Below are 24,327 nucleotides of genomic sequence, written 5' to 3'. Positions count from 1 at the left end.
ATTCTGGGGCCCATCCCTGAGAACCGCTCCCTCGACACCTCCCTAAACACCTCCCACTCAAGGAAGCAGATTCCCTTAACTTTTTGGTTCTACCTGGAAAGACGGGATTGAAAGTGGCTGGTCTGATACATCCTTTCCCCCTCTCATCACCACTGTTTGCCTCTTGTTCCCACCAGGACTCTTATGCTCGCTATTTAAAATCTCCAATCTATAAAGAAATGCTGGCCAAAGCTATTGAGCCACAGGAAACCACCAAGAGAAGGCAAGTGGGGCTTCTGTAATTGCTGGCTGCCTGCTGTTCACTTGAGAGGCATGAGGGCCTCTTCCAGCCAAATGGCTACCATCGAGATATTTGCTTGGTGATAATAAGGACTGGGAAGAACTGCACAGTGCATGAATGCCTTGCTTGCTTTATAATGTCCCGAGATCACTCTAGTAAGGTTCCCTAAGTAAGTGCCTCCAGTACGTTTTGTTTCCTTAATTCTGGTTCTAAGGGTTCTGATTATCAGACCCATAATTATGAATACTGCAAATGGAAATATCTCATTAAAAAAAATGCTCCACTTCTCCACCTCCAAATGGATGAATGGGAATTAACTTAGGTGCACCTTCATATCTCTGTTGTTCCAACTGAGGGAGAATGGGAAATTACACCCCAAGAGAAAATGCTAAATGGTTAAGGGAAGTGAACAGTAATACCCCATGCATCCCTGCTGCCTTGGGGACTACTTTTTAGAAGTCCATTAACTCTTTGTTGGCAGTGTCCATCACCTCATTTTATAGATGAGACACTTGGGGTAACGGATGACATCATGTTCCAAGGAGCAAACTGAACTCCTCGGGGCGGGAGAGACTCTAGAGGGATTGAACATTTAAAAGAGTAACAGCTTGAACAAAGTCGTGGAACTCTGGCAGAGGTTTTGCAAAATAGTCATCCATGGGTCCTATCCCCCATCCCCCATGGCTAATAAATGTTCCTGTTTGTTCAGTCCATGCTGGGCCTCTTTCCAGCTGTTTCAGTCAATTCAAAAGGGGCAGGAGTGGGGAGTGAACCAGAGTCTTTATCAAAGGCACTTAAGAAAGAATATTCTAACTTGGTCTCCTTCTTGAGGATAATGACCCTGTTATGAGCAGGAGAGAAAGGAGGCCTTTGTAGTATGTTCTAGGTTTACAGAGTAAGGGAGTGCAGTGTCCCCAGGAACTTGAAAACTTCTCCATTAAGCCACAAGAAAGGGCTGTAATAGGTCCAGAAGTTCTGCCAAACAGGAGTGGGCATGGGAGGTTGGGTGTCTCATGTATCTGTCCTAATGTTTTATAAGTTGGGGGCAGACATGGGGATTCAGCTGGGGTTCTTCTTGGGCACAGTTGGGGTGTCAAGTGCCTTGGGTGATAAAGACTCCTGCTGGAGAACTTGGCTTTGGCAAGGGGCATTTCAGTCTCTGGATTCTGTGGTCCTGGTTATAAGTGAGAACCACCTGCAAAAGCTTGTATAGTATCAAGTTTGACTTGATTCAGGTGGGGATTGCAGTGGGTATGAATCTGTTTCACAACTCACAGGAATTAAAAAGTTACTAAAACCTAAGGTGCATACCTCCCCTTGGTGAGAGCCTGTGAGACACCCAGTGTCTGAATTACTTTTTGGTAGGGAGCTTCTGTCTCTCTAGTGTAGAAACACGAGCTCTAGAGGCTCACATAGGTCAGAAATTTGGGGTAGACTCTGAATCTTTAGCCTGCTGAAATGCTTTCTTCCAAAGCCCACATGGGCCCTTGAGACAGGTGTCTCAGCTACTCACCTTCCTGCATCCCTCAAGCTCCTCAAACCTGGTCTTGGCTCCTAGAACGTGGTAGAGAGTTTGGTCCCAGGAATCCATGCTTGACTTTGGAAGAAGCTTCATCCTGAGATATGGTACATGGGCTGGGTACCACCAGCACACCTCTCCTCTGAAGGCCCTTTCCTTAGGGCTGGGCTCTTTTGGATGACTCAGCTCTTTCCTTCCCAGTCTCTCCCCCCTCCTCTCTGGTGGGTGTGTATTTTCCTGTGTGTGCACTGGTGAGTGCACATGTATATTTGCTTGCATGTGGAGGCCAGAAGACAACGTTAGTTATTGTTCCTCAGGTGACCACCTACATTAAAATATATATTTATTATTTTTATTTTATTTGTATGAGTGTTCTGCCTGCACATATGTAAGCGCACTTGTGTTGTGCAACACCTGCGGAGATCAAAAGATGGCCATCGAATTCCCCTGGAACTGGAGTTACAGATGGTTGTTAGCCACCATGTGAGTGCTGGGAACTGAACCCAGGTCCTTTGCAAGAGCAGTCAGTGCTCTGAGCCATCTCTCCAATCCCCACATTTTTTTTTTTTTGAGTCAGGGTTTCTAATTGATCTCGAATTCACCAAATGTATGAGACTGGATAACTAGTGAGCTCCAAGGATCTATCTGTCTCTGTCTACCCAGCTCTGGGATTACAATCATGCATCACCACACTGGCTTTTTTATGTGGGTTCTGGTGATAGAGCTTGGGTCTTTATGCTTGCAAGGGAGCTATCTCCACACCCCTGTACCTTGACTTTTGAAAACATGCTCTGACTGTTGACTTGCTCCTGAGATTCCAAGCTCTTGAGCTCCCATAGCCCAAACCCCCAGTTCCCTTTTCTTTGAAGTTCTTGCAGAGTATTAAGATAACAACTTGATTTCTAAACACTGTAGAAGTTGTGTTTGTTATCATCATCATCCAAAGAGTCTTCCTTGTGCCTCACCTGAAATCTGGTATTCACTCTGTCCAAGCAGGCAGAAAAGAGCTAAGGCTGGACGTGGTTCTGAGGCCCTGCTTGAAGTTCTCTGGGAAAATAAGGGAAGAAATCCAGATTCTGACCTTCTAAGCCCAACTCCCACAGGCATGACAGTGTCACTGAGCAAACAGCGTGGTTTCCACCAACCATCAATCTGTGCTTCCTTGCAGCTCTACCCTCCCGTTTATGCGGCGTCACCTGCGTTCTAGCCCGAGCCCCGTTGTCTTGAGGCAGCTTGAAGAAGAAGCCAAAGCTCGTGAAGCTGCCAACACGGTGGACATCACCCAGGTCATGAGCAGGCTGGACCGTAGGAGCCAACTCAGAAGGGAGCTGCCTCCTCCTAAATGAATTTCTGATTCTGGGTGGGAGGTGTATGCATTTGGGAGAGGCTAACCAAGAAAATAGGACCAACATCTAGAAGATCCCATTCTCCATTAGTGGAACAGTAGGGTCAAGAGGTTTCCCAGTAGACTTCCCAGTCCTAGAGCCACATGAGCTCGCTCACTAAGGGGCAGCGTTGACAATGGTGAAGGGTTATTGGCTGACTTAGTGGAGGATCCACTTGTATTGCTTTAGGGAGATCTTATAGAGAGAACCATGGGGAAAACAGGCTGTAGTGTGTTGTCACTACCTTTGGGAAATTCCCGAGAAGCCATCCTTCCACCCCCAAGGTGAACTACTTTCAGGGATGTTTGTTTAAAATAGCCTTATGAAGCTTCTCAGCCCACCTCTCTATGCAGATTCCACTTCTAAAATAATCCAACATCCCTCCACAGGGCTTGTTCCAAGGTCCTCCATGAAAGCACTTCCCTAGTCTCTCTCTGCTGTACCTGCTGAAAAGGCGTTGTTAGGGTACTTTTCCCACTGAGTTGATTCTTAGCTATAATGACCTCTTTTCTGTCTATCTTCCTATCCCCTTGCATATAATGTCTGGTTAAGAACTTGGAGGATGAAAAACTTACAGTAGAGAGGGCCAGGAGGAATGGCTCTCTGAGGGGTAACTTTTTGGCTAAAGAACAAAGGCACTGATACTTGCATTGAGGAGGAAGGATGGTGGATGTCAGGTGTCCTTTTTACAGTGTCTTCTAGCTGTTAGCACCACCCTCCTCTACAGACATGGACTAGGCTATCTCAGTGCTCAGGGGCAGAGGGAGAGGACAACCCAAACCTCGACTCTGAGGCCTCAAATGTTAGTCTTGAAGATAAGCAACCTCTGCACACCCATATGCAAAAGAGAGGATAAAGAAATGTGCAAGGATAAGCCTTCTAGAGTAGGAACACTCACACATTCTGTACATTTATTTGGTACCTACTGTGTGCAAGGCATTGGTGAACAAAAACAATATTATTCTTCCCTTATAGAACCTGTAGTCTAGGACTGACAGAAGTAATGATGCTATCAGGGACCTGTGGTTGCACAGCACTCAGCACAAACTAGAGAGGCACCCAGCAGCAGACACTTATTCATGCTTACGAGGTCATCCCTATAAATCTCTGGTTCTTGGCTTGGGTCTCTTCTCTGTCTGGGGATTGGTCCACAAAGGCCTCATCTGGGATGAATGGGATGGGTCTTCTCAGCCTCATGTGCCTCTTATCTTACAGCAGCCTGGCCTAGGCATGGTCCTGTGCTGATGGCAGAAGTCTAATGGAGAAGGTAGAAATGCATAAGACCTCCCATGAGCTCTTCTACCTCATAGCATTGGCCTGAGATAGTCACAAGCCTTCCTAGAGTCAAGGAGTTGGGAACTAGGACTGGGGATGTAGCTCAGTGGGGAGAATATTTATGTAGCATGCATGAAGCCTTGGGTTTGATCCTCAGCAATATATAACACCAGATCTGATGACATAAGCCTGTAATCCTAGCACTTAGGAGATGGAGGCAAGAGGATCAGGAGTTCAAGGTTCTCCTTGAGTATATAGCAATTCCAAGGGTAGCTTGGGCTGCATGAGACCCTGTCTCGAAGAAAAGCAGTAGGGAAATAGATTCTATTCTTTTTGGTAACAATATATCAAAGTATTTTTGCAAAATACATGGATGCAGGGAAAGGTACAGGTCATGATTGTAACTGGTAACACAAACAAATATATGATAAAACTTGTTATAAATATGAATATGAGATAAAGGAAATGGGTATGATATTGTGATAAGGAAAGCGGGTTTCATGTAGATTATGCCTCTTTGAAGAAGTGACAGAGAAACAGAGGATGAGAAAGAAGTGTCACAGGATGTGGGCCAAGCAGAGAGTGTCCTATGGAAAGGGGAACTGTGAGGGAAGCTTCATGAGTCACCCTGAGATGGCGCCAACGGTTGTGCTTTGTTCATTTTTCTTTCCAAGAATGTTAGAGTCCCCAAGCTCTGGAAGACACCCCTAACAGAAGTCTCAGTTAATGGACTATTATAAACAGATTGGCAGAAGGAGAGAGACCAAATCAGTCTCTTTACTTAGCGTCTAATGCCTAAAACCTAGTAATTCCTGCACATGTATGCTACATAGATGGATGAATGAACAAATGAATGAGTGAATGAATGGATGAATAGATTGATGGATGAATGGATGGATGAATGGATAGATGGATGGATAGATGGATGAATGGATAGATGGATGGATGGATAGATGGATGGATGGATGAATGGATGTAAGGACAGATGGATAGATGTATGCATGGATGGATGAATGGATGGATAGATGGATGGATGGATGAATGGATGTAAGGACAGATGGATAGATGTATGCATGGATGGATGAATGGATGGATAGATGGATGGATGGATGAATGGATGTAAGGACAGATGGATAGATGTATGCATGGATGGATGAATGGATGGATAGATGGATGCATAGATGGATGCATAGATGGATGGATGGATGAGTGGATAGATAGATGGATAGATGGATAGATGGATGAATGGATAGATAGATGAATGGCTAGATGAATGAATGGATAGATGGATGGACAGATGGATGGATGGATGGGTGGATGGATGGGTGAGTGAGAAGAGCTCTGGATTCAGAGAAGCCTCCTGAGCCCTGGTCCCAGCTTTAACACTAGCCACGTGGTCTTGAGCAAGTCACAACCCTGTTTCTTACTCATTTGTGAAAAGAGGAATTGTCAGAAGATTTATTCTCATATATTGTGTATTTCAAGGGAACAGAATTAGGATCTTGATTTTTCTTGAATATTTAAAATAGGAGAAAATTTAGGTAATTAAAAAATTTTTAATTTAAAACAACCATAAATATATTATGAAATAGAATGCAAAATGTGCATGAATTTTTAAGGCTGAAGTTTGAGACATCAAAGGCATTTCATGCTTGGCTGTGTAGGTTTACAGTCTACCTCCCCAAATGCCTGGGGCCCATGTTTACCCAGCTCTCCTGCTGTTTGCCTGCTTTAGTGGGAAAGATTGAGAAGCAGGAAACCAGAGAATGTTTGTTGACCCTGCTATTTACACCAGGCGAGCTGCCATTATGTACCCAGCAACACAGAGGACAGAGTGGTGGAAGTGTTGAAGTCGTTGTTAATTCTTCAGGACACTGACTAGGTCCTGTTCCTCTTTGGCCCATCCATCTGTCACTCCACTTCCCCCATTTGTGTCCCTCATGACTCTCATTCTCCAAAAGTAACAGTGTGTGGTGTCAAGCACATGCTAGATTCTCTCCCACATAGATGGAAATCGACTCATGGGAGAGGCACAGGATCCCACGATCAGTGAGAGTCACAGGTGTATCAACAGTAGGTAAGCGTTCTCTGTTCAGTGGATGAATGAATAAGGGTCTCAACATCTACTCAAAGGAAGGTACAGGGCAAGCGGCTTGGCTCTGACTGGCAGCAGTTATGTTTTACACATGAATTTTAAAGGTTGAATTTTGTACGAATCAATAGAGGAGCTACAGGGGCTACAGAAATGGACAAGGCAGCCTCTTCAAGACTGATAAAGGTGCATGGGTGCAGATGGTTATAACTCAAGGCAGAGTGGGGTAGGACCTGGGCCATATGCACCATGTGAGAAGAGCCTGGGGTTGGGAGAGAACTGTTTGGCCTAAGAGATCAAGAGAAGCTTTGAGGAGGAGACATGTCTGTGGTAGTCTGGGAGAACAAGTTGTCCTCAGATAGAGACTGGGGAGTGGATACTAAAGGTTATATGAGTGGAGCCCAGGCAGGGCTGTCACTGTCTCAGACAGTGCTTGTGGGGTTAGAAAATGTTGCCTCACATAGGCAGACACATCTAGCCTTGTCACTTAGCCAGCAGCCCCTGAATGGGCCGTTCATGTGATGTACATTTGCTCGCATGACTATTTGGGGCACAGGGCACACAATCCATGAAGCAAATCTGGAAGAACTCATTGAAGGTGATCATGGAAGGTCATAAGCTGCAAAAGAGCCTTGGTCTTCAGACTAACACTGGGTGTTAGGAAGAGGGTCCTGGCAGTATAGTAATCTTAGTTACCACACCCTAATTCACCCCTAGCTGGTTGAGACAACCCCTTTCTGGCTATCCTTGTACCCTGCCCATGCCTCTGTCTACACTGTATTAAAACACTAAGTCTATGTATAGTATGTGTTCCTTCTCCTTCCTCCATTGGGCTATACAAAAAGAAGGGCCCATGTCTGGGTCAGCTTGTCCACTGGACTGGCATGCAGGTAGTACTCTCTGTGTTTGATGGATTTCAGCAAACTAGCTGAGTTGAGGACAGAAAATGGATTGAGAAGTTGGTACTCTGATCCCCATAAAAGGAATGTCTGCATTAGGAAGGTGGTGTTGGACTCAGAAAGAAGAAGAAACACATTGGAAGTAGAGGGGATAGGGTCTTATCAGAACAGGGTGATGGGGGGAGAAGACCCAGAAACTTTGAGCCCCTAAAGATAGGGGTAATGTTAAAGAAAGTTGTGGACTATGAAAAGGAGTTGTGGGTAATGGTTAGGGAGGTACCAGGAAAGATGTGTAGTCCTAGGTGGAAATGCGAACACTGCTGATGTAGTTCGTATCTACTGAGATCCTTTGTCTCAAACAGATGAGGCTACTGGGTCTTAAAGGAACTTTAAGTGGCAAACACATGGTGTAATTCACAGACAGGAGATACCAGAATGCTCATAGTGTTACAAACAGAAGGGAGGATCATGTCAGGGAGGAAGTGATTGATTCTATCTGGAGCCATCAAGGAAACTGTATCGCAAAGATTTCATAGGGGATGTGGTTCAGTAGCTAGAGTGCTTGTCTAGTGCATCTGAAGCCTTGGGTTTGATCACCAATACCACATAGCTTATCCTTGGTGGCAGGAGGACCAGTTCAAGGTCATCTTTGGCTACATGGCAAGTTCAAAGATAGCCTGGGCTACATGAGACCCTGTCTCAAAAAAAAAAAAGAGATTGACTAGAATAAAATTTTCTAGATGGATAGATGGAAGGCAGAGAATTGTGGCTTATGGAGTCTCCTTTCTTCCAGGAAAGATTTGGGGCAACTTATAAGATTATAATACCATATGATTGAGCTTCTAAAAAGATGAATACAACCAAATTTTAAAAGGAGAGCTAAGTACCATGCACCTTGGTTGACTGGGTTATCGCAACTGAAGATTACAATATATATTTATTTTTTATTTTATTATTTTGTTTTGTTTTGAGACAGGGTCTCCCTGTAGCCCTAAATGGCTTGGAATTCACTTTGTAGACTAGGCTGACCTCTGTCTCAGAGATCTTCCTACCTCTGCCTCCTGAGTGCTGGGATTAAAGGCATGTACCATCACACACAGCTCTTAATTAATTTAAAAATAATTATGTGTGTGTGTGTGTGTGTGTGTGTGTGTGTGTGTGTGTACAGTGTGTATTCATGTGCCTTTCTGAGGCCAGAAGAGGGTGTTGGATCCCCTGGAGTTATAGGCCACTGTGAACCACTTGACACGGGTGCTGGGAATCAAACTCCAGTCCTCTTCACGAGTAGCAAGTGTTGTTAACTGCCGAGTCATCTCTCCAGCACCAAGATTTACATTTCTTAAAACACTGATTTTGTATGCTGAGAGTTCTGATAACTACTAAGCAAAAAGAAAGAAAGGTTTTAAAATTCTATCATGGCATGAAATGAAGCATTCAAGTCCTTTTGGACCTAGGTTGTCCCCTCACCCTCAGGTCCCAACGGGAAGCTGAAAATGTGCTTCTGGAAAGAGAAAGATTTCTAAACTGCCCCTCATTAGGTATGAAGGATGCAGAGCCAAAAAAACAAAAAAATCCCCCCCCCCTCAAACAAAAACAAAACCCCAAAACCTGTCAAGTCTAATTTCACTGAAATTACGTTTCAGTGGAGAGGGAGAGACAGTAGATAGCAAAAAGGGCTCTGGAGAGAGAGGGGAAAAAAGGCAAGAAGCTAATTTGACTGATTCTGAATCTTGGAAGAGGAGTAGTTTCAGATGGATTCGTTTTCCCAGAAGTTATTATGGATACCTGAGAGTGAATGAGAGGCTAAGGAGAGAGGGTAAACAGGTAGAGAAGACTGGGAGCAAATCTTGCAGGAGGTCAAAACTTTAATTTTAAAAAAGTTTTAAACAGGGTCTCACAATGTAGCCCAGGCTGGCCTTGACTTTAGGATGGCCCAGCCTCAGCCCCAGTGCTGACGTTACAATATGTATTAGCATGCCTTAGGAATCCAGCCTTGTTGAAGGTCAAGAGAAGAAATAGCTAAGGATGGAGTGAGAGCTGTTAGGATGTGTCTTGGGGGAGCCGAGAAGATCCAGTGAGTGCGCAACAGGACAGTGCAACTTTGCGGGGAAGCACAATAATAAACAATCCGTGTGCCCCTCTTTTCAGCCACCTCTTTGGTTAGATGGGGTCATATGACCAGTTCTGGCCAGTGGAGAGCACTGGGTTTTCCTCTAGCTCTTGCTGTACCGTGAGCTTAGAACCGACCTCTGCAGCACAGCCATAAGGTGAGGGGCCTCCTGGTCTCTGGACTCCATGGGAATACCAAGTGGACTTTTATCATAAGAAGTCGTGGGGAGGTTGGACTTCCCACAGGACTTGCCCATCATCTTTATTGACTCATTAAGGACATGTGTATGCTGAAGATTGGAAGAGGACCATGGACTTAGCAACCAGGAGATCATAGGGGACATTTGAGAGGGTTGACTTCAGTGGAAGAGAGACAAGCAGAAGGTGGTTTGCTTTTTGTTTGTTTATTTTTGGTCTTTTTGAGACGGTCTCCTTGTAGCCATAACTGACCTGGAACTCATTATGTAGACTAGACTGGTTTTGGTCTCACAAAGATTCACCTGCCTCTGCCTCTGAGTGCTGGGATTAAAGGCCTGGACCACCATGCCTGGCACAGAGCCAGGTTATAGGGATTAAAGGAAAGTCTGTTGGAGGTAAAGAGGGCAGGAGTGGAGATTACTACTTCAAAAAGTTTGGGATGAAGGTGAGGGCTACAGTGGTGACCTAGAAGACGGAAGATTGAGAAATAATATTTTTGGGTTTTTTTTCTTTATTTCCTTTATTATTTTTATTTTATGTATATGAATGCAATGCCTGCAAAGGTCAGAAGAGGGCTTCGGATTCCCCTGGAACTAGAGTTACAGACAGTTGTTAGCCGCCATGTGGGTGCTGTAAATGGAGCCTGGGTCCTCCACAAGAGCAGCCAGTGCTCTTAAGCGTGCTGAACCATGTCTCTGGCTCCGAGTGACTTTTTTAAAAGGCAGGGTGAAGTGTGTATGTTTGCTGAGGGAGGGGACAATACTTAGGGTCATAAGGGTGCAAGGAAAGGAGTACATGCAATGAGACAGGCCCACAAAGTGGAAGGGGGTCTGACCAAAGTCTCGCTTGGTCTTGGTGGGGAGTAGTTCACTGTCTGATGATGCAGCTCTGAGGGGCTTTGAAGTGGAAGGAGAGAAGTGGAATGAGAGAAGTCTCATTCTTATGCTATGATAAAACACAATAACCAAAAGTCAATCGGGGAAGGGAAGGATTTGTTTGGCTTATACTTCTAGGTCACACTCCATCACTGAGGGAATCCAAGCCAGGACCTGAAGCAGAAACCATGGAGGATGCTGCTTGCTGGTTCACTTAGGCTCATGCTTAGCTAGTTTTCTTATACAGCCCAGGACCATGGGTCCAGGAAGCAGCCCTCTCCACACTGGACTAGGCCCTCCTATATCAATTAACAATCAAGACAATCCCCCACAGATGTGCCCGCAGGCCAGCCTGATTCAGAAAATTCTTCAATTGAGGCTTCTCTCAGATGACTCAAGACGGTGTCAAGTTGACAGTTAAAGCTAACTAAGGAAAGAACGTGAGGCTTTTGGTGGGAGTGTGGCTCAGGAAGGGCAGTGTGACTGCAACAGGGAATGTTCTTGACAATCTTTGTGGTACACGATGAAGGTGAGATGTTGCATCAAAGAGAAGTGAGTAGAAAGGTTGTCAAGCCAGAGGGGAAAGAAGTACCTCATTTCTTTATCTAGAACCTTCTATACATTTAAAAATGAGAGAAGCTGAAAAAGAGATTTTCCATGATCCTCCTTGGTCAGCTAGACAGGATTTTAGAGTTTATTATCTGACACTAAGCTATCTTATTCTAAACAAAAAGAATTTTTCTTTTGTGAAATTCTACTCTATGACTAGTAATAATCAGATACAAGCAGATTATAGATGCATGTACCAACATCTCAGTGTTATTAGCAAAACAGTGAGTCCTTCTGTAAGAAACAGTATATTTTTAAATGAAATGGACATCTTTTTTTAAAGATTAAAAACTCAATTTAATTTTTTGATGAACTTTTAAAGAAAAGATTGATCTTATTATGATGCAAGAGACAGGAGCAAGATAATAAGAGTACTTAGTAGGGCTGGAGAGATAGCTCGGTGGTTCAGAGCACTGACTGCTCTTGCAGAGGACCCAGGTTGGAATCCTAGCACCCACATGGTGGCTAACAACCTTCCGTAACTCCAGTTCCAGGGGAATCCAAAGCCCTCTTCTGACCTAGGTGGGCATTTCATGACATGGGTGCACTTACGCATATGCAGGCAATACACTCATACACATAAAATAAAAATAATAACTAAAATAAAAATAAAGAGTAAAGTATTTAGAACCATGCCTGGCACACCGTAAATGCTCAATAAATGCTAATTGCCACTACCACCATCACCATCACCATCATTGTTTTTACCATCACCACTGTCATCATCATCACCAACACCATCACCATCATGCTCACCATCAGAATCAACATGAACACCATCACCACCATCAGCACTGTTATCACCATCATCTTTCCCACAGAATCAATGCCATTATCACCATCATCATCACTATCATCACAATCGTCATCACCACCTATCACCATCATCCTCACCATCAGAAACAACACCATTACATCCCCATCATCAGTATCATCATTATCATCACTATCATTACCATCACTCTTACCACCATTACCATCATCCTCACCATCAGAATCAACATTAGCACTATCATTATCATCAGCAGCAGCAGCACCACCACCACCACCACCATCATCATCACCGTCACCATCGTTATCATTACACTCCCATGGTCTTAGGGTAAACACATGCTTTCATCCATCTGCCAGTGTTGTCTAGTACGGTGACCCATTATTCTTTAATGTTTAAGGTATTACCTGAGGAGTATTTAAACCATTATTGTTCCAAACCACCTTACTTCCCTGCTTTCTCAGCACCCTCTGAGCTCTCTAGAAAACATAAGGCTAAATTTGAGGTGCTATGTCCCCTGTCTGCAACTTCTAGGAGAGGACTGACAGCAGCCCTGTAGTGACTGGCAGTTCTGTGGTCCCACGCTTCATGGCTGAAGCAAGACTGAGATCCAACTGGGATTATCTTGTTTGTGCTGGATTGTGTTCAGGGGTTGACTGCGAGAGAAATGTGGCCACCTAAGCTGATTCTTCCCTCTGAGGCCAACTTTGTTTGATTTTGGAGAAGAGGGGAGGGGAAATGGGGAGAGACTGAAAGGGGCCTGAGTACCTTCAATGCCGAACCTGAACATGGCCCTCTGCTCACCTTCCTGCTTCCAGGAAGGGAGTTCAAGTGATCATAGGTCTTCAGCTTCTGAGCCCATTTCTGAGGGTGCAAAATTGAATGGCATCTCTCTGTACCATCTGCTTTTGCCTTCCATTGTAAAAAAACCCTGTGATTGTGTCTTCTGTTCACGAAACTGCTCCATTTCATGCTCCTTCCTGTGGTCCCCTTGCACAATAAAACTGCTCACAAGTCCAACCAAGCTCTATCTTGTCCGTGTCTTGTTGCATTTCTTCGCCATGTGTCTTGCATGCCACCGCTCTGCTGCTCATGCCAATGCTAGGTGGGGTGTGGGCTGGAGGGCTAGGTCTCCAGACATAACCCAGGCCTCTGTGGGAGGGAACAGAGTGGGATTTTGTGACTTCCTTATGGGAAACGGGTAGAAAAACTACCTTGCTTAGAGGGTCCCATACCAACTGGTAAGGGGGCCATTTGCCCTGAAGAGGGGACCATCTCAGGCCAGGTAAGTGAAGAAAGATCATGACCATCGAGGAAGGAGTAGGTAGGGAAAAGAGAGAGAGGGAGGGAAGTAGGAGGGTAGAAGGAGGCAGGGGAAAAGGATACTTACACTCTATGATCTTGGTTAAGGGCCTTTATCTCATGAGCTTCTGTCTTCTTACTTGTAAGGTGGGATGGTGGCAGGAGTTTATGACAAGTCCCAAGGAGTGGGATTCAATTCATGAACTTAGTAGGTATCGCTTTGATACCTCCTTTTTCTCTTGACAAAGCCCGTTTCTTCATTAAGGTATCTTTTTTAGGTCCAATTTCTAGGACCGCCAACCTCATTAAACTCCCACAGGTAATATTTGTTAGTAGGGACAGCTGGGGCTTTTGGGTCACGCACTCCTGGAGTCAGAGGTTCTTTTAATCACTGTCCTAATCTTTTATTGCTGTGTTAACACATGAACCCAATCAGGAAGCAGTTTTTAGCTCACGGTTGTTTAGGTAAGACGTGGCTGGTGTTTCAGTTCCTTGAGGCTACTATAACAAAATAACATAACCCAGATGGCTTATAAACAATAGAATGTTTTCCAGTTCTGAAGGCTGAGAAGTCCACAGTTAAGGCACTAGCAACTTCAGAGTTTGAAGGCCTACTTTCTAACTCATGAATGGGGCCTTCCCACTGTGTCCTCATGTGATAGAGATGCTGTACTAGCTCTCTGAAGTCTTGTGTAAAAGGCAGTAATCTCTTTGGTAATAATCTCCCAAAGGCCCCATCTTCTAATACCACCTTGGAAGTGAGAACTTCAAAATAAGAATTTAGGATACACCTTCAGAACATACAAAGCAGTCAGGTCCCCTGTGCAGGGCTTACACGCAAGGGATCAGCCAGGCTGATCATGCGCCCGCCTGGAGGTTTTGAAGCCTTCTTCCAGGCTCACTTCCATGTTGGTAAGATTCAGGGCCTCGTTATAGGACTGCGGTCCCATTTCCTTGCTGGCCATTAGTGGGGGCTGCTGTCAGCTCCCGGAAACTATGTTCTAGTCTTTGCCCTGGGGCCATCCATCCTCCGAACCAGCAGTGAACAATTTCTCCCTCATTGAATCCCATTGTGTTTCCCATCTGTCTGACTTCTGCCTTTGGCCTCTTGATTATAATATAAAGGGCTCTTGTGATGAGGTCAAGTTCACCAAATACTCTCTCTCCCTTGGTAAAAGTCAATTGCAGGGCTACAGATGCAGCTCAGTTGGTAGAATGCTTACATAGCATTCATGAAGCTTAGTTCGATCTTCAGCGCCTCATGAACTGGGCATGGTGGTGCATGCCTATAATCCCAGCTCTTGGGAGATGGAGGCAGAAGGATCAGGAGTTCAAGGCCAGCCTCAGTCACATATTAGGATTCTTAACAGAATGTTTCCTAAGTAGAACCTCTTTAGGAAGGTAAGGGTTGCCAGGAATAATAGGGTGTGGTGAGAACATGCTTCCTTTGAGTCCATACCCTGGGATGGTCATACTGGGGATTAGTGGGGCCAGAGCTTGCATTTGCAATGAGGGCCCTAGAGGATCTGGCATATGCCACCTGAGACACCATCTAGCCAGTGTTTACTAACCCAGACTCTGGAGCCAATGAGTTGTGAAGGCTGCTTCCCTGTTTCCAACTTTCCTTGACTTCCTGAAGATGGCTCTCCCCATCTATGGAATGGAGGTCATAGTAACCGCCTCCCTGGGTGGTTCTGGGGAGGACATGCAGTCATCATGACTGTGAGCAAAGCTCAGCCTGGGGCCTCACAGCTGCTGAGTACTCACTCCTCTTCCTTCTTCCTTCTCTTCCCTCTTCTCTTCCAGCCCTACTCTTCCCTTCCCCCCAACTTTCCCTTCTCCTCTCCCTTCCTCTTCCTTCTCCCCTCCTTCCTGTCTCCTCCTTCTTCTTCTTTTGAGTCAGGGATCTCATGCAGCCCAAGCTGGTCTTGAACTTTCTAAGTGGCTGAGGATGACCTTGAACTCCTGATCCTCTGCCTCTACCTCCTAAGTGCTGGAATTACGGGTAGCTTGGTTTATGTGGTACTGAGGATTGGACATGCTAGGGAAGCACTGCTAAGTGAGGTGTATCTCAAGCCCAACTCACTACATCTTAATAGTAATAGTTGTTATAATGTTAAGTAGTGGGCCTAGGCCTGGGCCTGGGCTCAGGCTTGGGCCTGGTCTGGTTACTGGCCTGTGGTAATCTGGGTGATAGAACAACAGTCCAACAGTTGTTGTTTTAGAATGGGATCTTGTTTGAATTTCAGGAAGCTAGTGGGTGAAAACGGAGGCCCTCCATTCCTCTTGACCACCAATCTTTTTCTTCTTTCAAAAACTATCCTCAGGTACACCTAACTGTAGGTTGGACCTGGCCCATGTGAATGACCTTGAGAGCAGGCCTCACTCTGAAGTCAGTAGCCCTCTGCACAGGGCTTGGAGAACTTCCTTCAGCCTCAGAGCCTGGGGGACAGGCAGAACCCTCTGAGCAGCACATCCATGTGATGGTTTCAAAAAGGGTCCATTCTTTACTGCAGTCATTTCCTTTCCAGTCCAACTATCTCTGGGATACCACCCATCTCCCCTTAGGACCTCTTTCCTGGGGCTTTGATATGGCATGTGACCGTAGCAGGCCTTCAGGAGGGACCCAGCAGCCCAGGCCAATGGGCCCTTGTGTCCTGCAAAGGAAATGTGATAGCAAACAAAAAGTCACAGTGGAAACCCCAGCTTTAATTCCTTGCTCAGCTTGGACAAAGGTCCTTCAGGTTCCTTAAGCTGAAGATGTGCCAGACCCTCCCCTTCACTCTCAACTCCTGGGCCCTGGTGATGCAGAGGATGAGATAGTTCCCTTTTCTCTGCTGTGACAGAGAATCACCTCTTCTAGAATCACCTGTTTCTTTCCCACAGGCCACTGGGTTCCACACCTTTCTTCTTAGCTTCTCCTGCCCTGTCTGAGAGGAGCCTGGGCAGGTCCTGAGACTGGAACCCCTAAAATATTGTCAGAGTGGACAAAGGTGGGGTATGGTCTCAGTCCCCCGAGGCTCGGCAGTTCGAGGAGGCAGCCACAACAGGTCTGCATTGTTGCCACCAGGAGACTGAGTTAGCTGAGCTGGGGGTCCAGGTGGCTGGGGACACATGACTCACTCCTGAACTCTGTTCTTTCCTTCTCTACAGCCAGGCCAGCACTTGGCTCCCAGCCCTCACCTGGCTGTGTACACCGGGACCTGTGTGCCTCCATCTCCCTCCAGTCCCTTTTCTCCATCCTGTCGCTCCCCGAGGAGGCCCTTCCCCTCACCAAGTCGCTTCATCAGGCGGCCCAGCATTGCTATCTGCCCCTCTCCCATCCGAATGGCCTTGGAGAGTTCCTCTGGCCTGGAGCCCAAGGGGGAAACCAGCTGGTCTGGAGCCCATTGTGGCCTCCCCACTGAAAGCTGCGAGGCCTCTGTGGAGCACCCCAGGCCGTGCAACCAGCCCAGGGCCCCTCCCAAGGCCAGGGCAGCCCTGTCCCTCGGCAGGTTTCTGAGACGAGGCTGCTTGGCTTCTCCGGTTTTTGCCAGGCTCTCACCCAAATGCCCCGCTGTGTCACACGGGAAGGTGCAACCTCTGGGGGATGTGGGCCAGCAGCTGCCCCGGCTGAAACCCAAGAAAGTAGCAAAGTAAGGAACAGAAAGGGTTGGTACTGTGCATGTGAACTGTGTGGTTGTGTCTGTGGCTGTAAGCTGTGGCTCCACTGTGCTGGTGTGGTCTGGAGCCATGGGGCTGGGATGGGTAATGAGGAGGATGGTGAAGCCCAGATACCACAAGAAGACTGATCACATCTCTAAGCCACAGGGATGTCTCCAGAAACTCAGTCCCATTCATCCTTCCTCTTTCTCCCCAGGATGGCAAAGAGATAGGAGTCTTTCCCCTTCTTCTTTTCCTACCAGTGCCCTCGACTCACTTGAATATTAGTGCCCTCGACCCAAGAATATTAGTCTGCTAAATCCATTGCATTTGCAAAGGGCTGTGGCAGTAACCACAGACGATGGGGTCCCAAGGCATGGTTCCCAGGGGCTCCAGCCAGCCCCTACCCACCTGCACTAGGTGCTCTGGCCTCCCTGGTGCTCACAAACATCTGCTGCCCACACCCCCACACATCCACTTGTCCACTGTCCTAAAGGACCTTTCCAGGGTGCTTGTTCTGGAAATGGTCCCTGAAATTGAGTATCCAACCTCCACCTGTGCAGTAGTCCCTCTAAACTCTCTTGGGCTGACTCTGGAAGCCCAACATCTAGAACTCCAAGTGCCTGGAGGCAGCCAGTGTGTACAGAGCAGAGACCCAGAGGAATGTTTGAGCTTACCTGAGCAGCAGTCAGTATAAAACCAAGACTCAGCCTCATCTCACCTGGGACATGGAGGGGACAGTCAGAGGCACCTTCAAACCAATCAACATGCTCCTACATTTGGCCCTGCCTGGGCTTGGAGAAGAAAATGACAGGCAGAAGTCTTGGGTTGTCATGGAGACCCAAGGAGTGTAGCCTGTGCCTTGTGTAGTGTGTATGGCCAGCAGAGAACCGAGGCTGCTGTCCCCTTCCTGCCTGTGTGGCTTGGAGAAGCAGGAGGGGAGGTTAGCTCGTTGCCTTAGGAAGGGGTCAGGATCCAGTGTGTGCCTATTGATTCTTCCCAGCTGGGCCTGCTGAAGGAATGTTCTAGCTCAGAGCCATTGTCTCCCTTCACATGTGGGCATGGGGCTTTTACAAAGCTCTCTTCCCAGTGGCCTCAAGAGGCAGTTTAAAGGGGTTGAGGGTTAAGTACTGGTATGTTGACACTCAGGGACAGGCTGAATTGATCAAAACCATAAAGACTGAAAATGAAAATAAAGCATGTTTGGGAGCATCTTTAATTCAGCTGGAAAATGTAAGCCCCAGTTAAAGGGGTCCCTAGAGCCAATGGCTGTACATGCCATTCTGGGTCTGAGGGTGTGCTGGCCTTCAGAACTGTTGGGGCTATGTAGGGATTACCCTTTCACCCACGCTTTCTTCACTTGGTTTCTTTTTGTGCCCGAAGTTTTTTCCAGATCAAAATGGATATGCCTACCGACAGTGGGCCCTGCCTGATGGATTCCGATGACACAGGGGCAGGAGAGTCTGGAGACCAGACCACAGAAAAGGAGGTCATCTGCCCCTGGGAGAGCCTGGCCGAGGGGAAGGCAGGCTGAGCAGAGCCCTGGGCCAAGAAGACGGTCCTGGCAGGGATCTTCAGATGGGGGCCCTGGGGCACACTTGCTTTCAAACCTAAGTGCATTAGGGTGATATTGAAGGTCTATAGGAGAGCAGATGGGGTGGGGCGTGGGGAAGCGTGCTCTGGCTGACTCCCAATGGCCACCCCTTCCCCCTTCCCTTCCCTTTCCCTTGCTTGGCCAGAAAGGCATGTGGGCCAGAAGACATCCCTTGCTGCCTTAAAAATCAATAAAAGGGTCATGGAAGATTTTCTTGGATTGGAAATCTAGCATATGCCTGGTTTTATTAATACTCATAACCTATTATTTGTGAGTTAAGCTCATGCCTTCAGTTTTAAGGGTATGGGGACACTAGGTTGCTTCTAAGAGTTCCCTCCCTGTCTGTCTTAGTTAGTTTTCTATTGCTGTGATGAAAACACTGACCAAATTTAAAATATACTGTTTCATCAGAAAAACTCATTTTTAATGCTACTAACAGATGTTTGCACATGTATCTCTAATCTTTATGTATCTGATTACATAATTATAGAATTATTACTTCATTAATTCATTAAATACTTCCTGGGTACTCAGTAAGTGCTAGACATTGTTTTAGATCCTTGAGATATTCGTGTAGAGATTTCAGGCCTCAGGGAACTTGCATAAAGAATGAATGTAGTAACTAAGGGAAGATTAGATGGCAATAAATACATAAAAATACAAAATGACTCAGGACAAGGAATATCAAGAGGGAACAGCTTGGAAAGAGGGGCATTCTATTAAATAGTAAGGTTGGTGTGGGCCTTGTTGGAAAGATGACATTTGAGAAAGAAAGTTGCTGTGGTTCGAATGTGTCCTCCACATTCCTGTGTTAGAAACTTAATCCCCATTGCAGCAGTGCTAAGAGGTGAGGTCTGAGAATGGGCATTAAACGCCCTTGTAGGTGGATTCACAGAGTGGCTTATCTTGAGAGAGTCTGCCGCAGTAGTGACTTAGTTTGCTTTCTATTGCTGTGATGAAAACACTGACCAAAACCAACTTGGGGAGGAAAGGATTTATTTCACCTTACAGCTTCCAACAGTTAATCAAGGGGAGTCAGGGTAGGAGCTCAAGGTGGGAACCCAGAGCACATACTTAGAGGAATGCTGCTTACTGACTTGTCCCTCTGGCCTGTGCTCAGCCTGCTTTCTTATACAACACAAGACCAGCTGCCCAGGGTGGCACCATCCACAGTGGGCTGGGCCCTCCTACATCACTCAGTAATCAAGAAAATGCCCCACAAACATGGCAACAGGCCAATCCAATGAAGCAATCTCTCAATTGAGATTCCCTCTATCTAAGTTGAAAACCAAAGCTATCCAGCACACTGTCTACGATGATTTGAGCATGATGCTTTCATTAATTGAGCTCTCGGGTGGGCGTTCCCCAGGGTGTGAGCATTGCACAGGAAGGGGAACAGCTAGGGCAAGGCTCACTCCTGAAAGGGCAGATTCTCCAAGATACTCACCAGACAGGATTTGTTGGGAAAGGATAAAGGGCATTAGTTAGTCCCTCCCTCCCTCCCTCCCTCCTTTCCTCCCTCCCTTCCTTCCTTGCCATGGTCTCCGAACCCCTTCCTCTTGGGCAGAGGAACGAGAGGCCGCAGCAATGGGGGTCGAGGAGGGGGAAGTGCGCTGCCTGCCAGCCCTTCTCTCCGAGGACAATCAGACGCGGCAGGGAGTCGCTTCAAGCAGGAACCTCGTTTATTGGCAAGGCTGATCAATATTTAAGGGCAAAAGCTGCAAGCATTAGCATAGGAGGGAAAGCCGTCATCCAATCAGCTTAGAGGTCATGTATGCCACGCAGGCTCTTCTCATAGTATAACACAGTGTTCACGAGGTGATCACACGTCCTTTACTGGCTAGGCTCCAGTCAGTATTGCTTCCTCTTTTTGTGGCGGGCCAAGCTGGCCAGCTGGCCCCACCTTCACCTCAGCTGCTCAGCGCCATCTTGTTACTGCACCTCCACACTTCCTTCCTTCCTTTTTAAAATTATGTGTCTATGTGTGTCTGTGAATGTGCACATGAGTGCAGGTGCCCATAGAATCCAGAAGAGGGCTTCAGATCCCCTGGAACTAGAGTTGCAGGCAGTTGTGAGCCACCCATTGTGGCTGCTGAGAGTTGAACTTGGGTCCTCTGGTCCACTATGCACTCTTAACTGCTGGTCCATCCCTCTAAGCCTCTCTTTCAAAAAAAAGTTTTAAAAAATCTGTGAATGATTGTGTGTGTGTGTGTGTGTGTGTGTGCCATCAAGTTGATAATGAAGACTGACCATCACAGGGTGGAGCTGGAGAAGAAGGGAAGGGCTTCAGGTCCTGATGCAGGAACATCTCAGTTTCAAGAATGTATTGGACAGGCCATCCAGGGCATCCTTGAGTCAAAGTCACTGAGTGGAGCCATGTGGGGCCTCGGAATGGTCTTATATCAGTACCCCAACTGTGCATGGTTAGCTGGGAGCACCCCCACCCCCATGGGAAGCCTGGTCCTGCAGGGATATCGGAGGGCCTGTGTTGCAGCAACCAGGCCTTCAGTCATCCACTCCCTGTGGTAGGAGGTCCAAGCACTCATTTTATACCAGGCTGCTAGACACATCTGGCGATGTAGGCCTTTGGTGTGCTCCTCCCATCTCTTCCCCCAGATACTCATCAAGAGACATCTGCTGAGCCCTTACTGCTTGTCTGGCACTGTGCCAGGCCTGAGGAGGCAGCTGTGAGTAGGATGCCTTGCTTCGTGGATTTCACCAATTCAACCAGGTTGATTTTGTCGCCCCCACAGGGCACTGGATAGTATCTAGAAACAAAGGTCAAGGTCAAGATGGGTGTGGAGTGAGCAGAGCTACTAGTAAGTAGGGGTCAGGAATGAGGCTCAACATCCCACAGTGCTTAGAACTCCTCATAGCAAAGAAACATTGGGCTAGGGGCTCAGTTTACAGCCTTGTCTGTGGTTTCTACCAGATCCAAAATATTGCCCCACGGCATCCTTCTGGGATTGTGGTTGGAGACAGCAGTGGGCTGAGATTAAGAGCTACGTGCTGTCACTGAAGTCCATGGGAAGTCCCTAAAGGAGAAGAAAACTCCAGTAGTTTGTCAAACCACCCTTCTTTGCTGTTCCTGCTTAACACCTAAGTGCATGGGAATTCAATGAACAGATAAGAGCCCTAACTTGCTTTTAGCCTCTGACAGCTTATTCTATGTAGGCCATGTCCTGGGGCTGCTGAATAATCTTTCTGCACACTTCTAAGAATGAATATTGGGCAAGTGTGTGACTGAAGCTTGGGCTTGCCAATCCTTGCAAACATAGATGCTTCAGCGCTTCGAGAACGTTGACCAAATCTCTATTGGGCTCACAAAGGAGTTATTCATCAAGGGCTAAGGAAACATTTCACCCAGGAAGAAGTGACTAGTCCTGGTCTTCCTTTGAAGGTCAGGGGAGCTCGTTTATTTGATGCCACAAATCTGGCCTAAAATGAGATTACAGGTGAGACCATCCAATCCCATAGTCTACTGCCAGCCAGTATGTCCACAAACAAGGGAATCTCAGTGCTTGATTTTGATACTAGCGTTTATGGGGCTCCACTTCCAAGCCCCAAGGCCCTAAAAAGAAAAGAGTCCATCCTGATCCCCAGCATCACAGACAGAAGCCTCCAAGATCCACTGGTTGGACTGGTAAGGTCCAGCCTAAAGTTCAGTAACAAATAGACCCCAGAAGTAGGAAGTGGCTTGAGTATGAAAAGTTTCTATTTCCATGTAGCTGCTCAAAGACAGAAGGGTAGTCCAAGCCAAGAAGAGCGAAAGGAAGATAGGAAATGCAAGGACTACTCTTCAAAAAAAAACCTTGTTGTTCCCTCAGTTACAGATATGATGATTCTCCAATTTGTCTGGACGTTAGAATCACTAAGGAAACATGAAAGTGTGGCCCCCAGGCAACACTGGGCCCAATAAGGTCAGAATTTCTGGGGGATAGATTTGACATCAGGACTTTAAGGAATTTTCCAGAGTGTGTTTAATGTCCAGGTGTTTCAGCTACTTTTCTGTTACTGTTGTTAAACACCATGATTAAAGCAACTTATAGAGGGAAGAGTTTATTTGGGCTTATAGTTTCAAAGGGATAAGAGTCCATCGTGGCCAGGAGGCATGGTGGAAGATGCAACCAGATCAGAAAGCTGAGTGCTCAATCTTCAACTACTCACAGAACACAGACAGAGTGACTAGAAGTGGCATGAGGCTATGGATTCTCAAAGCCCACCCCTAGTGAGATGCTTCCTCTAGGAAGGCCACACCTTTTAAGCCCCTGAAAACAGCACCACTAAGTAGGGCCAAATGTTCAAATACTTGATGCCTATGGGAGACATGTTTCATTCAAACTACCACACCAGGTGAGGTTAAAAACCACTACCATGGGCTAAGAATTGAACCTGGTTCACCACCCTAGTTCCCACATCCATGCCCAGGAGGAAGTGGTGGGAAGGCAGCTGTGTATTAGTCAGGGTTCTCCAAAGAAACAGAATATGAATATATATGTATAGAGATTTATCAGCTTAGCTCACAGGATAGAGTCTGAGTAGTCCAACAATGGCTGCACCACACTGGAGAGGCTGAGAATCCGTAGTCGCTCAGTCCATGAAGCTGGATGTCTCAGTAGTCCCAATCTGGTGCTGAAGGTCTGACAAATTCCAAAAGATCGGCTAGTCTTCAGTCTACAGCAGCAAGACGAACTCACCAGTGAGAGAGAAGGCAAGCAGCAAGAAGCCAGTCGTTCTCCTCTGCCGTGGCCTTTTTTATGGGCTGCCATCAGAAGGTGATGCCCACATTTAGGGTGTGTCTTCCAGCTTCAGATGATCCAATCAAGAAGATCTCTCTCATTTCAGTTAACCCCAGATCTGGTCAAGTTGACACCCAGGATTAGCCATCACAAGTCCACCCCTTGTCAACTTAACACCCAATAGCATCTGTCTATGTCATGCTTAATTTTCAAATGAAAACAATGTTGAGGTCATAATTTCACCTAACATGATATAACTATCCCATCATACAATGACCAGTGCATTATATATCTTAGAGTAGGTGATAAGGTCTTCGAGGAATGCTTAGTCCTTTAGTGTCTCATAACCCAACATAATCACATAGGTTCATAACACTTAACCACTTAACACTTATCTCAACTACACATTCAAAAAAGAATAACTCAAGTATCTGCTTAACATATGTATATACATGTACAAGCCTATTCTTAACCAAATAGGACAAAAATACTCATGTCAATTACAATCCACATTTCTGCAACTGGTCACAGTTGGCCTAAGTTGGTATTTGCAACTACCTTCCTCTACTACCCATTCTGTATTTTCTCCACCATCAGCAAGCACCTCTGCAGGTCTTGGCTCTTTCCCTGGAGGAGTGACCCATACTTTCATCCCTGAAGGGTCTGGGCCATTTGCTGTCCTGTATGGATTGGGTTGTTGCAGTTTCCCATTGTCCTTAATCACAGGACATGGTAACACCAAAAGTCACCCTAAGGAATCTCCTGCCTTCCAGATATAATCTTCATTACCTCCATTGTGGAGAACCAGTCCAATTTCCCCCTGATGGTCTGGGTCAATCACCCCTCCTAATACTGTTACTCTTTTCTTAGCCTGCTGACTTAAGGGCATCAGAAGCCCAAAGTGTCCAGGGGGAAGTCTTAGCTTCCAGTTCAATGAAATATTTATTGTGTCTCCTGGCAGAAGCCCTCCCTCCTCTGGAACCAAAACTTCTAAGCCAGCAGAGTGCAAAGTCAAGTGTACCATAACTGTTCACACA

General features: G+C 46.5%; 1 protein-coding gene across 2 annotated transcripts in view; it reads left to right on the top strand.

Annotated features, from left to right (window-relative positions):
• Rgs9 (regulator of G protein signaling 9) overlaps positions 1–18,757 on the top strand; it is a 78,758-nt gene extending 60,001 nt beyond the window's left edge. The window contains exons 16-19 of one of the 2 annotated variants that reach the window (XM_008843206.3): positions 177–262; positions 2,968–3,085; positions 16,469–16,950; positions 18,341–18,757. In XM_008843206.3, the coding sequence (XP_008841428.1) occupies positions 177–262; positions 2,968–3,085; positions 16,469–16,950; positions 18,341–18,491 (837 nt within the window). In that variant the 3' untranslated portion in view covers positions 18,492–18,757. The remainder of the gene's footprint in view (positions 1–176; positions 263–2,967; positions 3,086–16,468; positions 16,951–18,340) is intronic. The other variant, XM_029568408.1, reaches the window with a different exon arrangement.
• The last annotated feature ends 5,570 nt before the right edge of the window (positions 18,758–24,327 follow it).

The sequence above is a fragment of the Nannospalax galili genome, unplaced genomic scaffold, assembly GCF_000622305.1.
Source record: "Nannospalax galili isolate Female #2095 unplaced genomic scaffold, S.galili_v1.0 scaffold781, whole genome shotgun sequence".
NCBI classification, from domain to species: domain Eukaryota; kingdom Metazoa; phylum Chordata; class Mammalia; order Rodentia; family Spalacidae; genus Nannospalax; species Nannospalax galili.
Note: the sequence above shows the minus strand (reverse complement) of the source record. Positions and strands in the feature narration are given on the sequence as shown.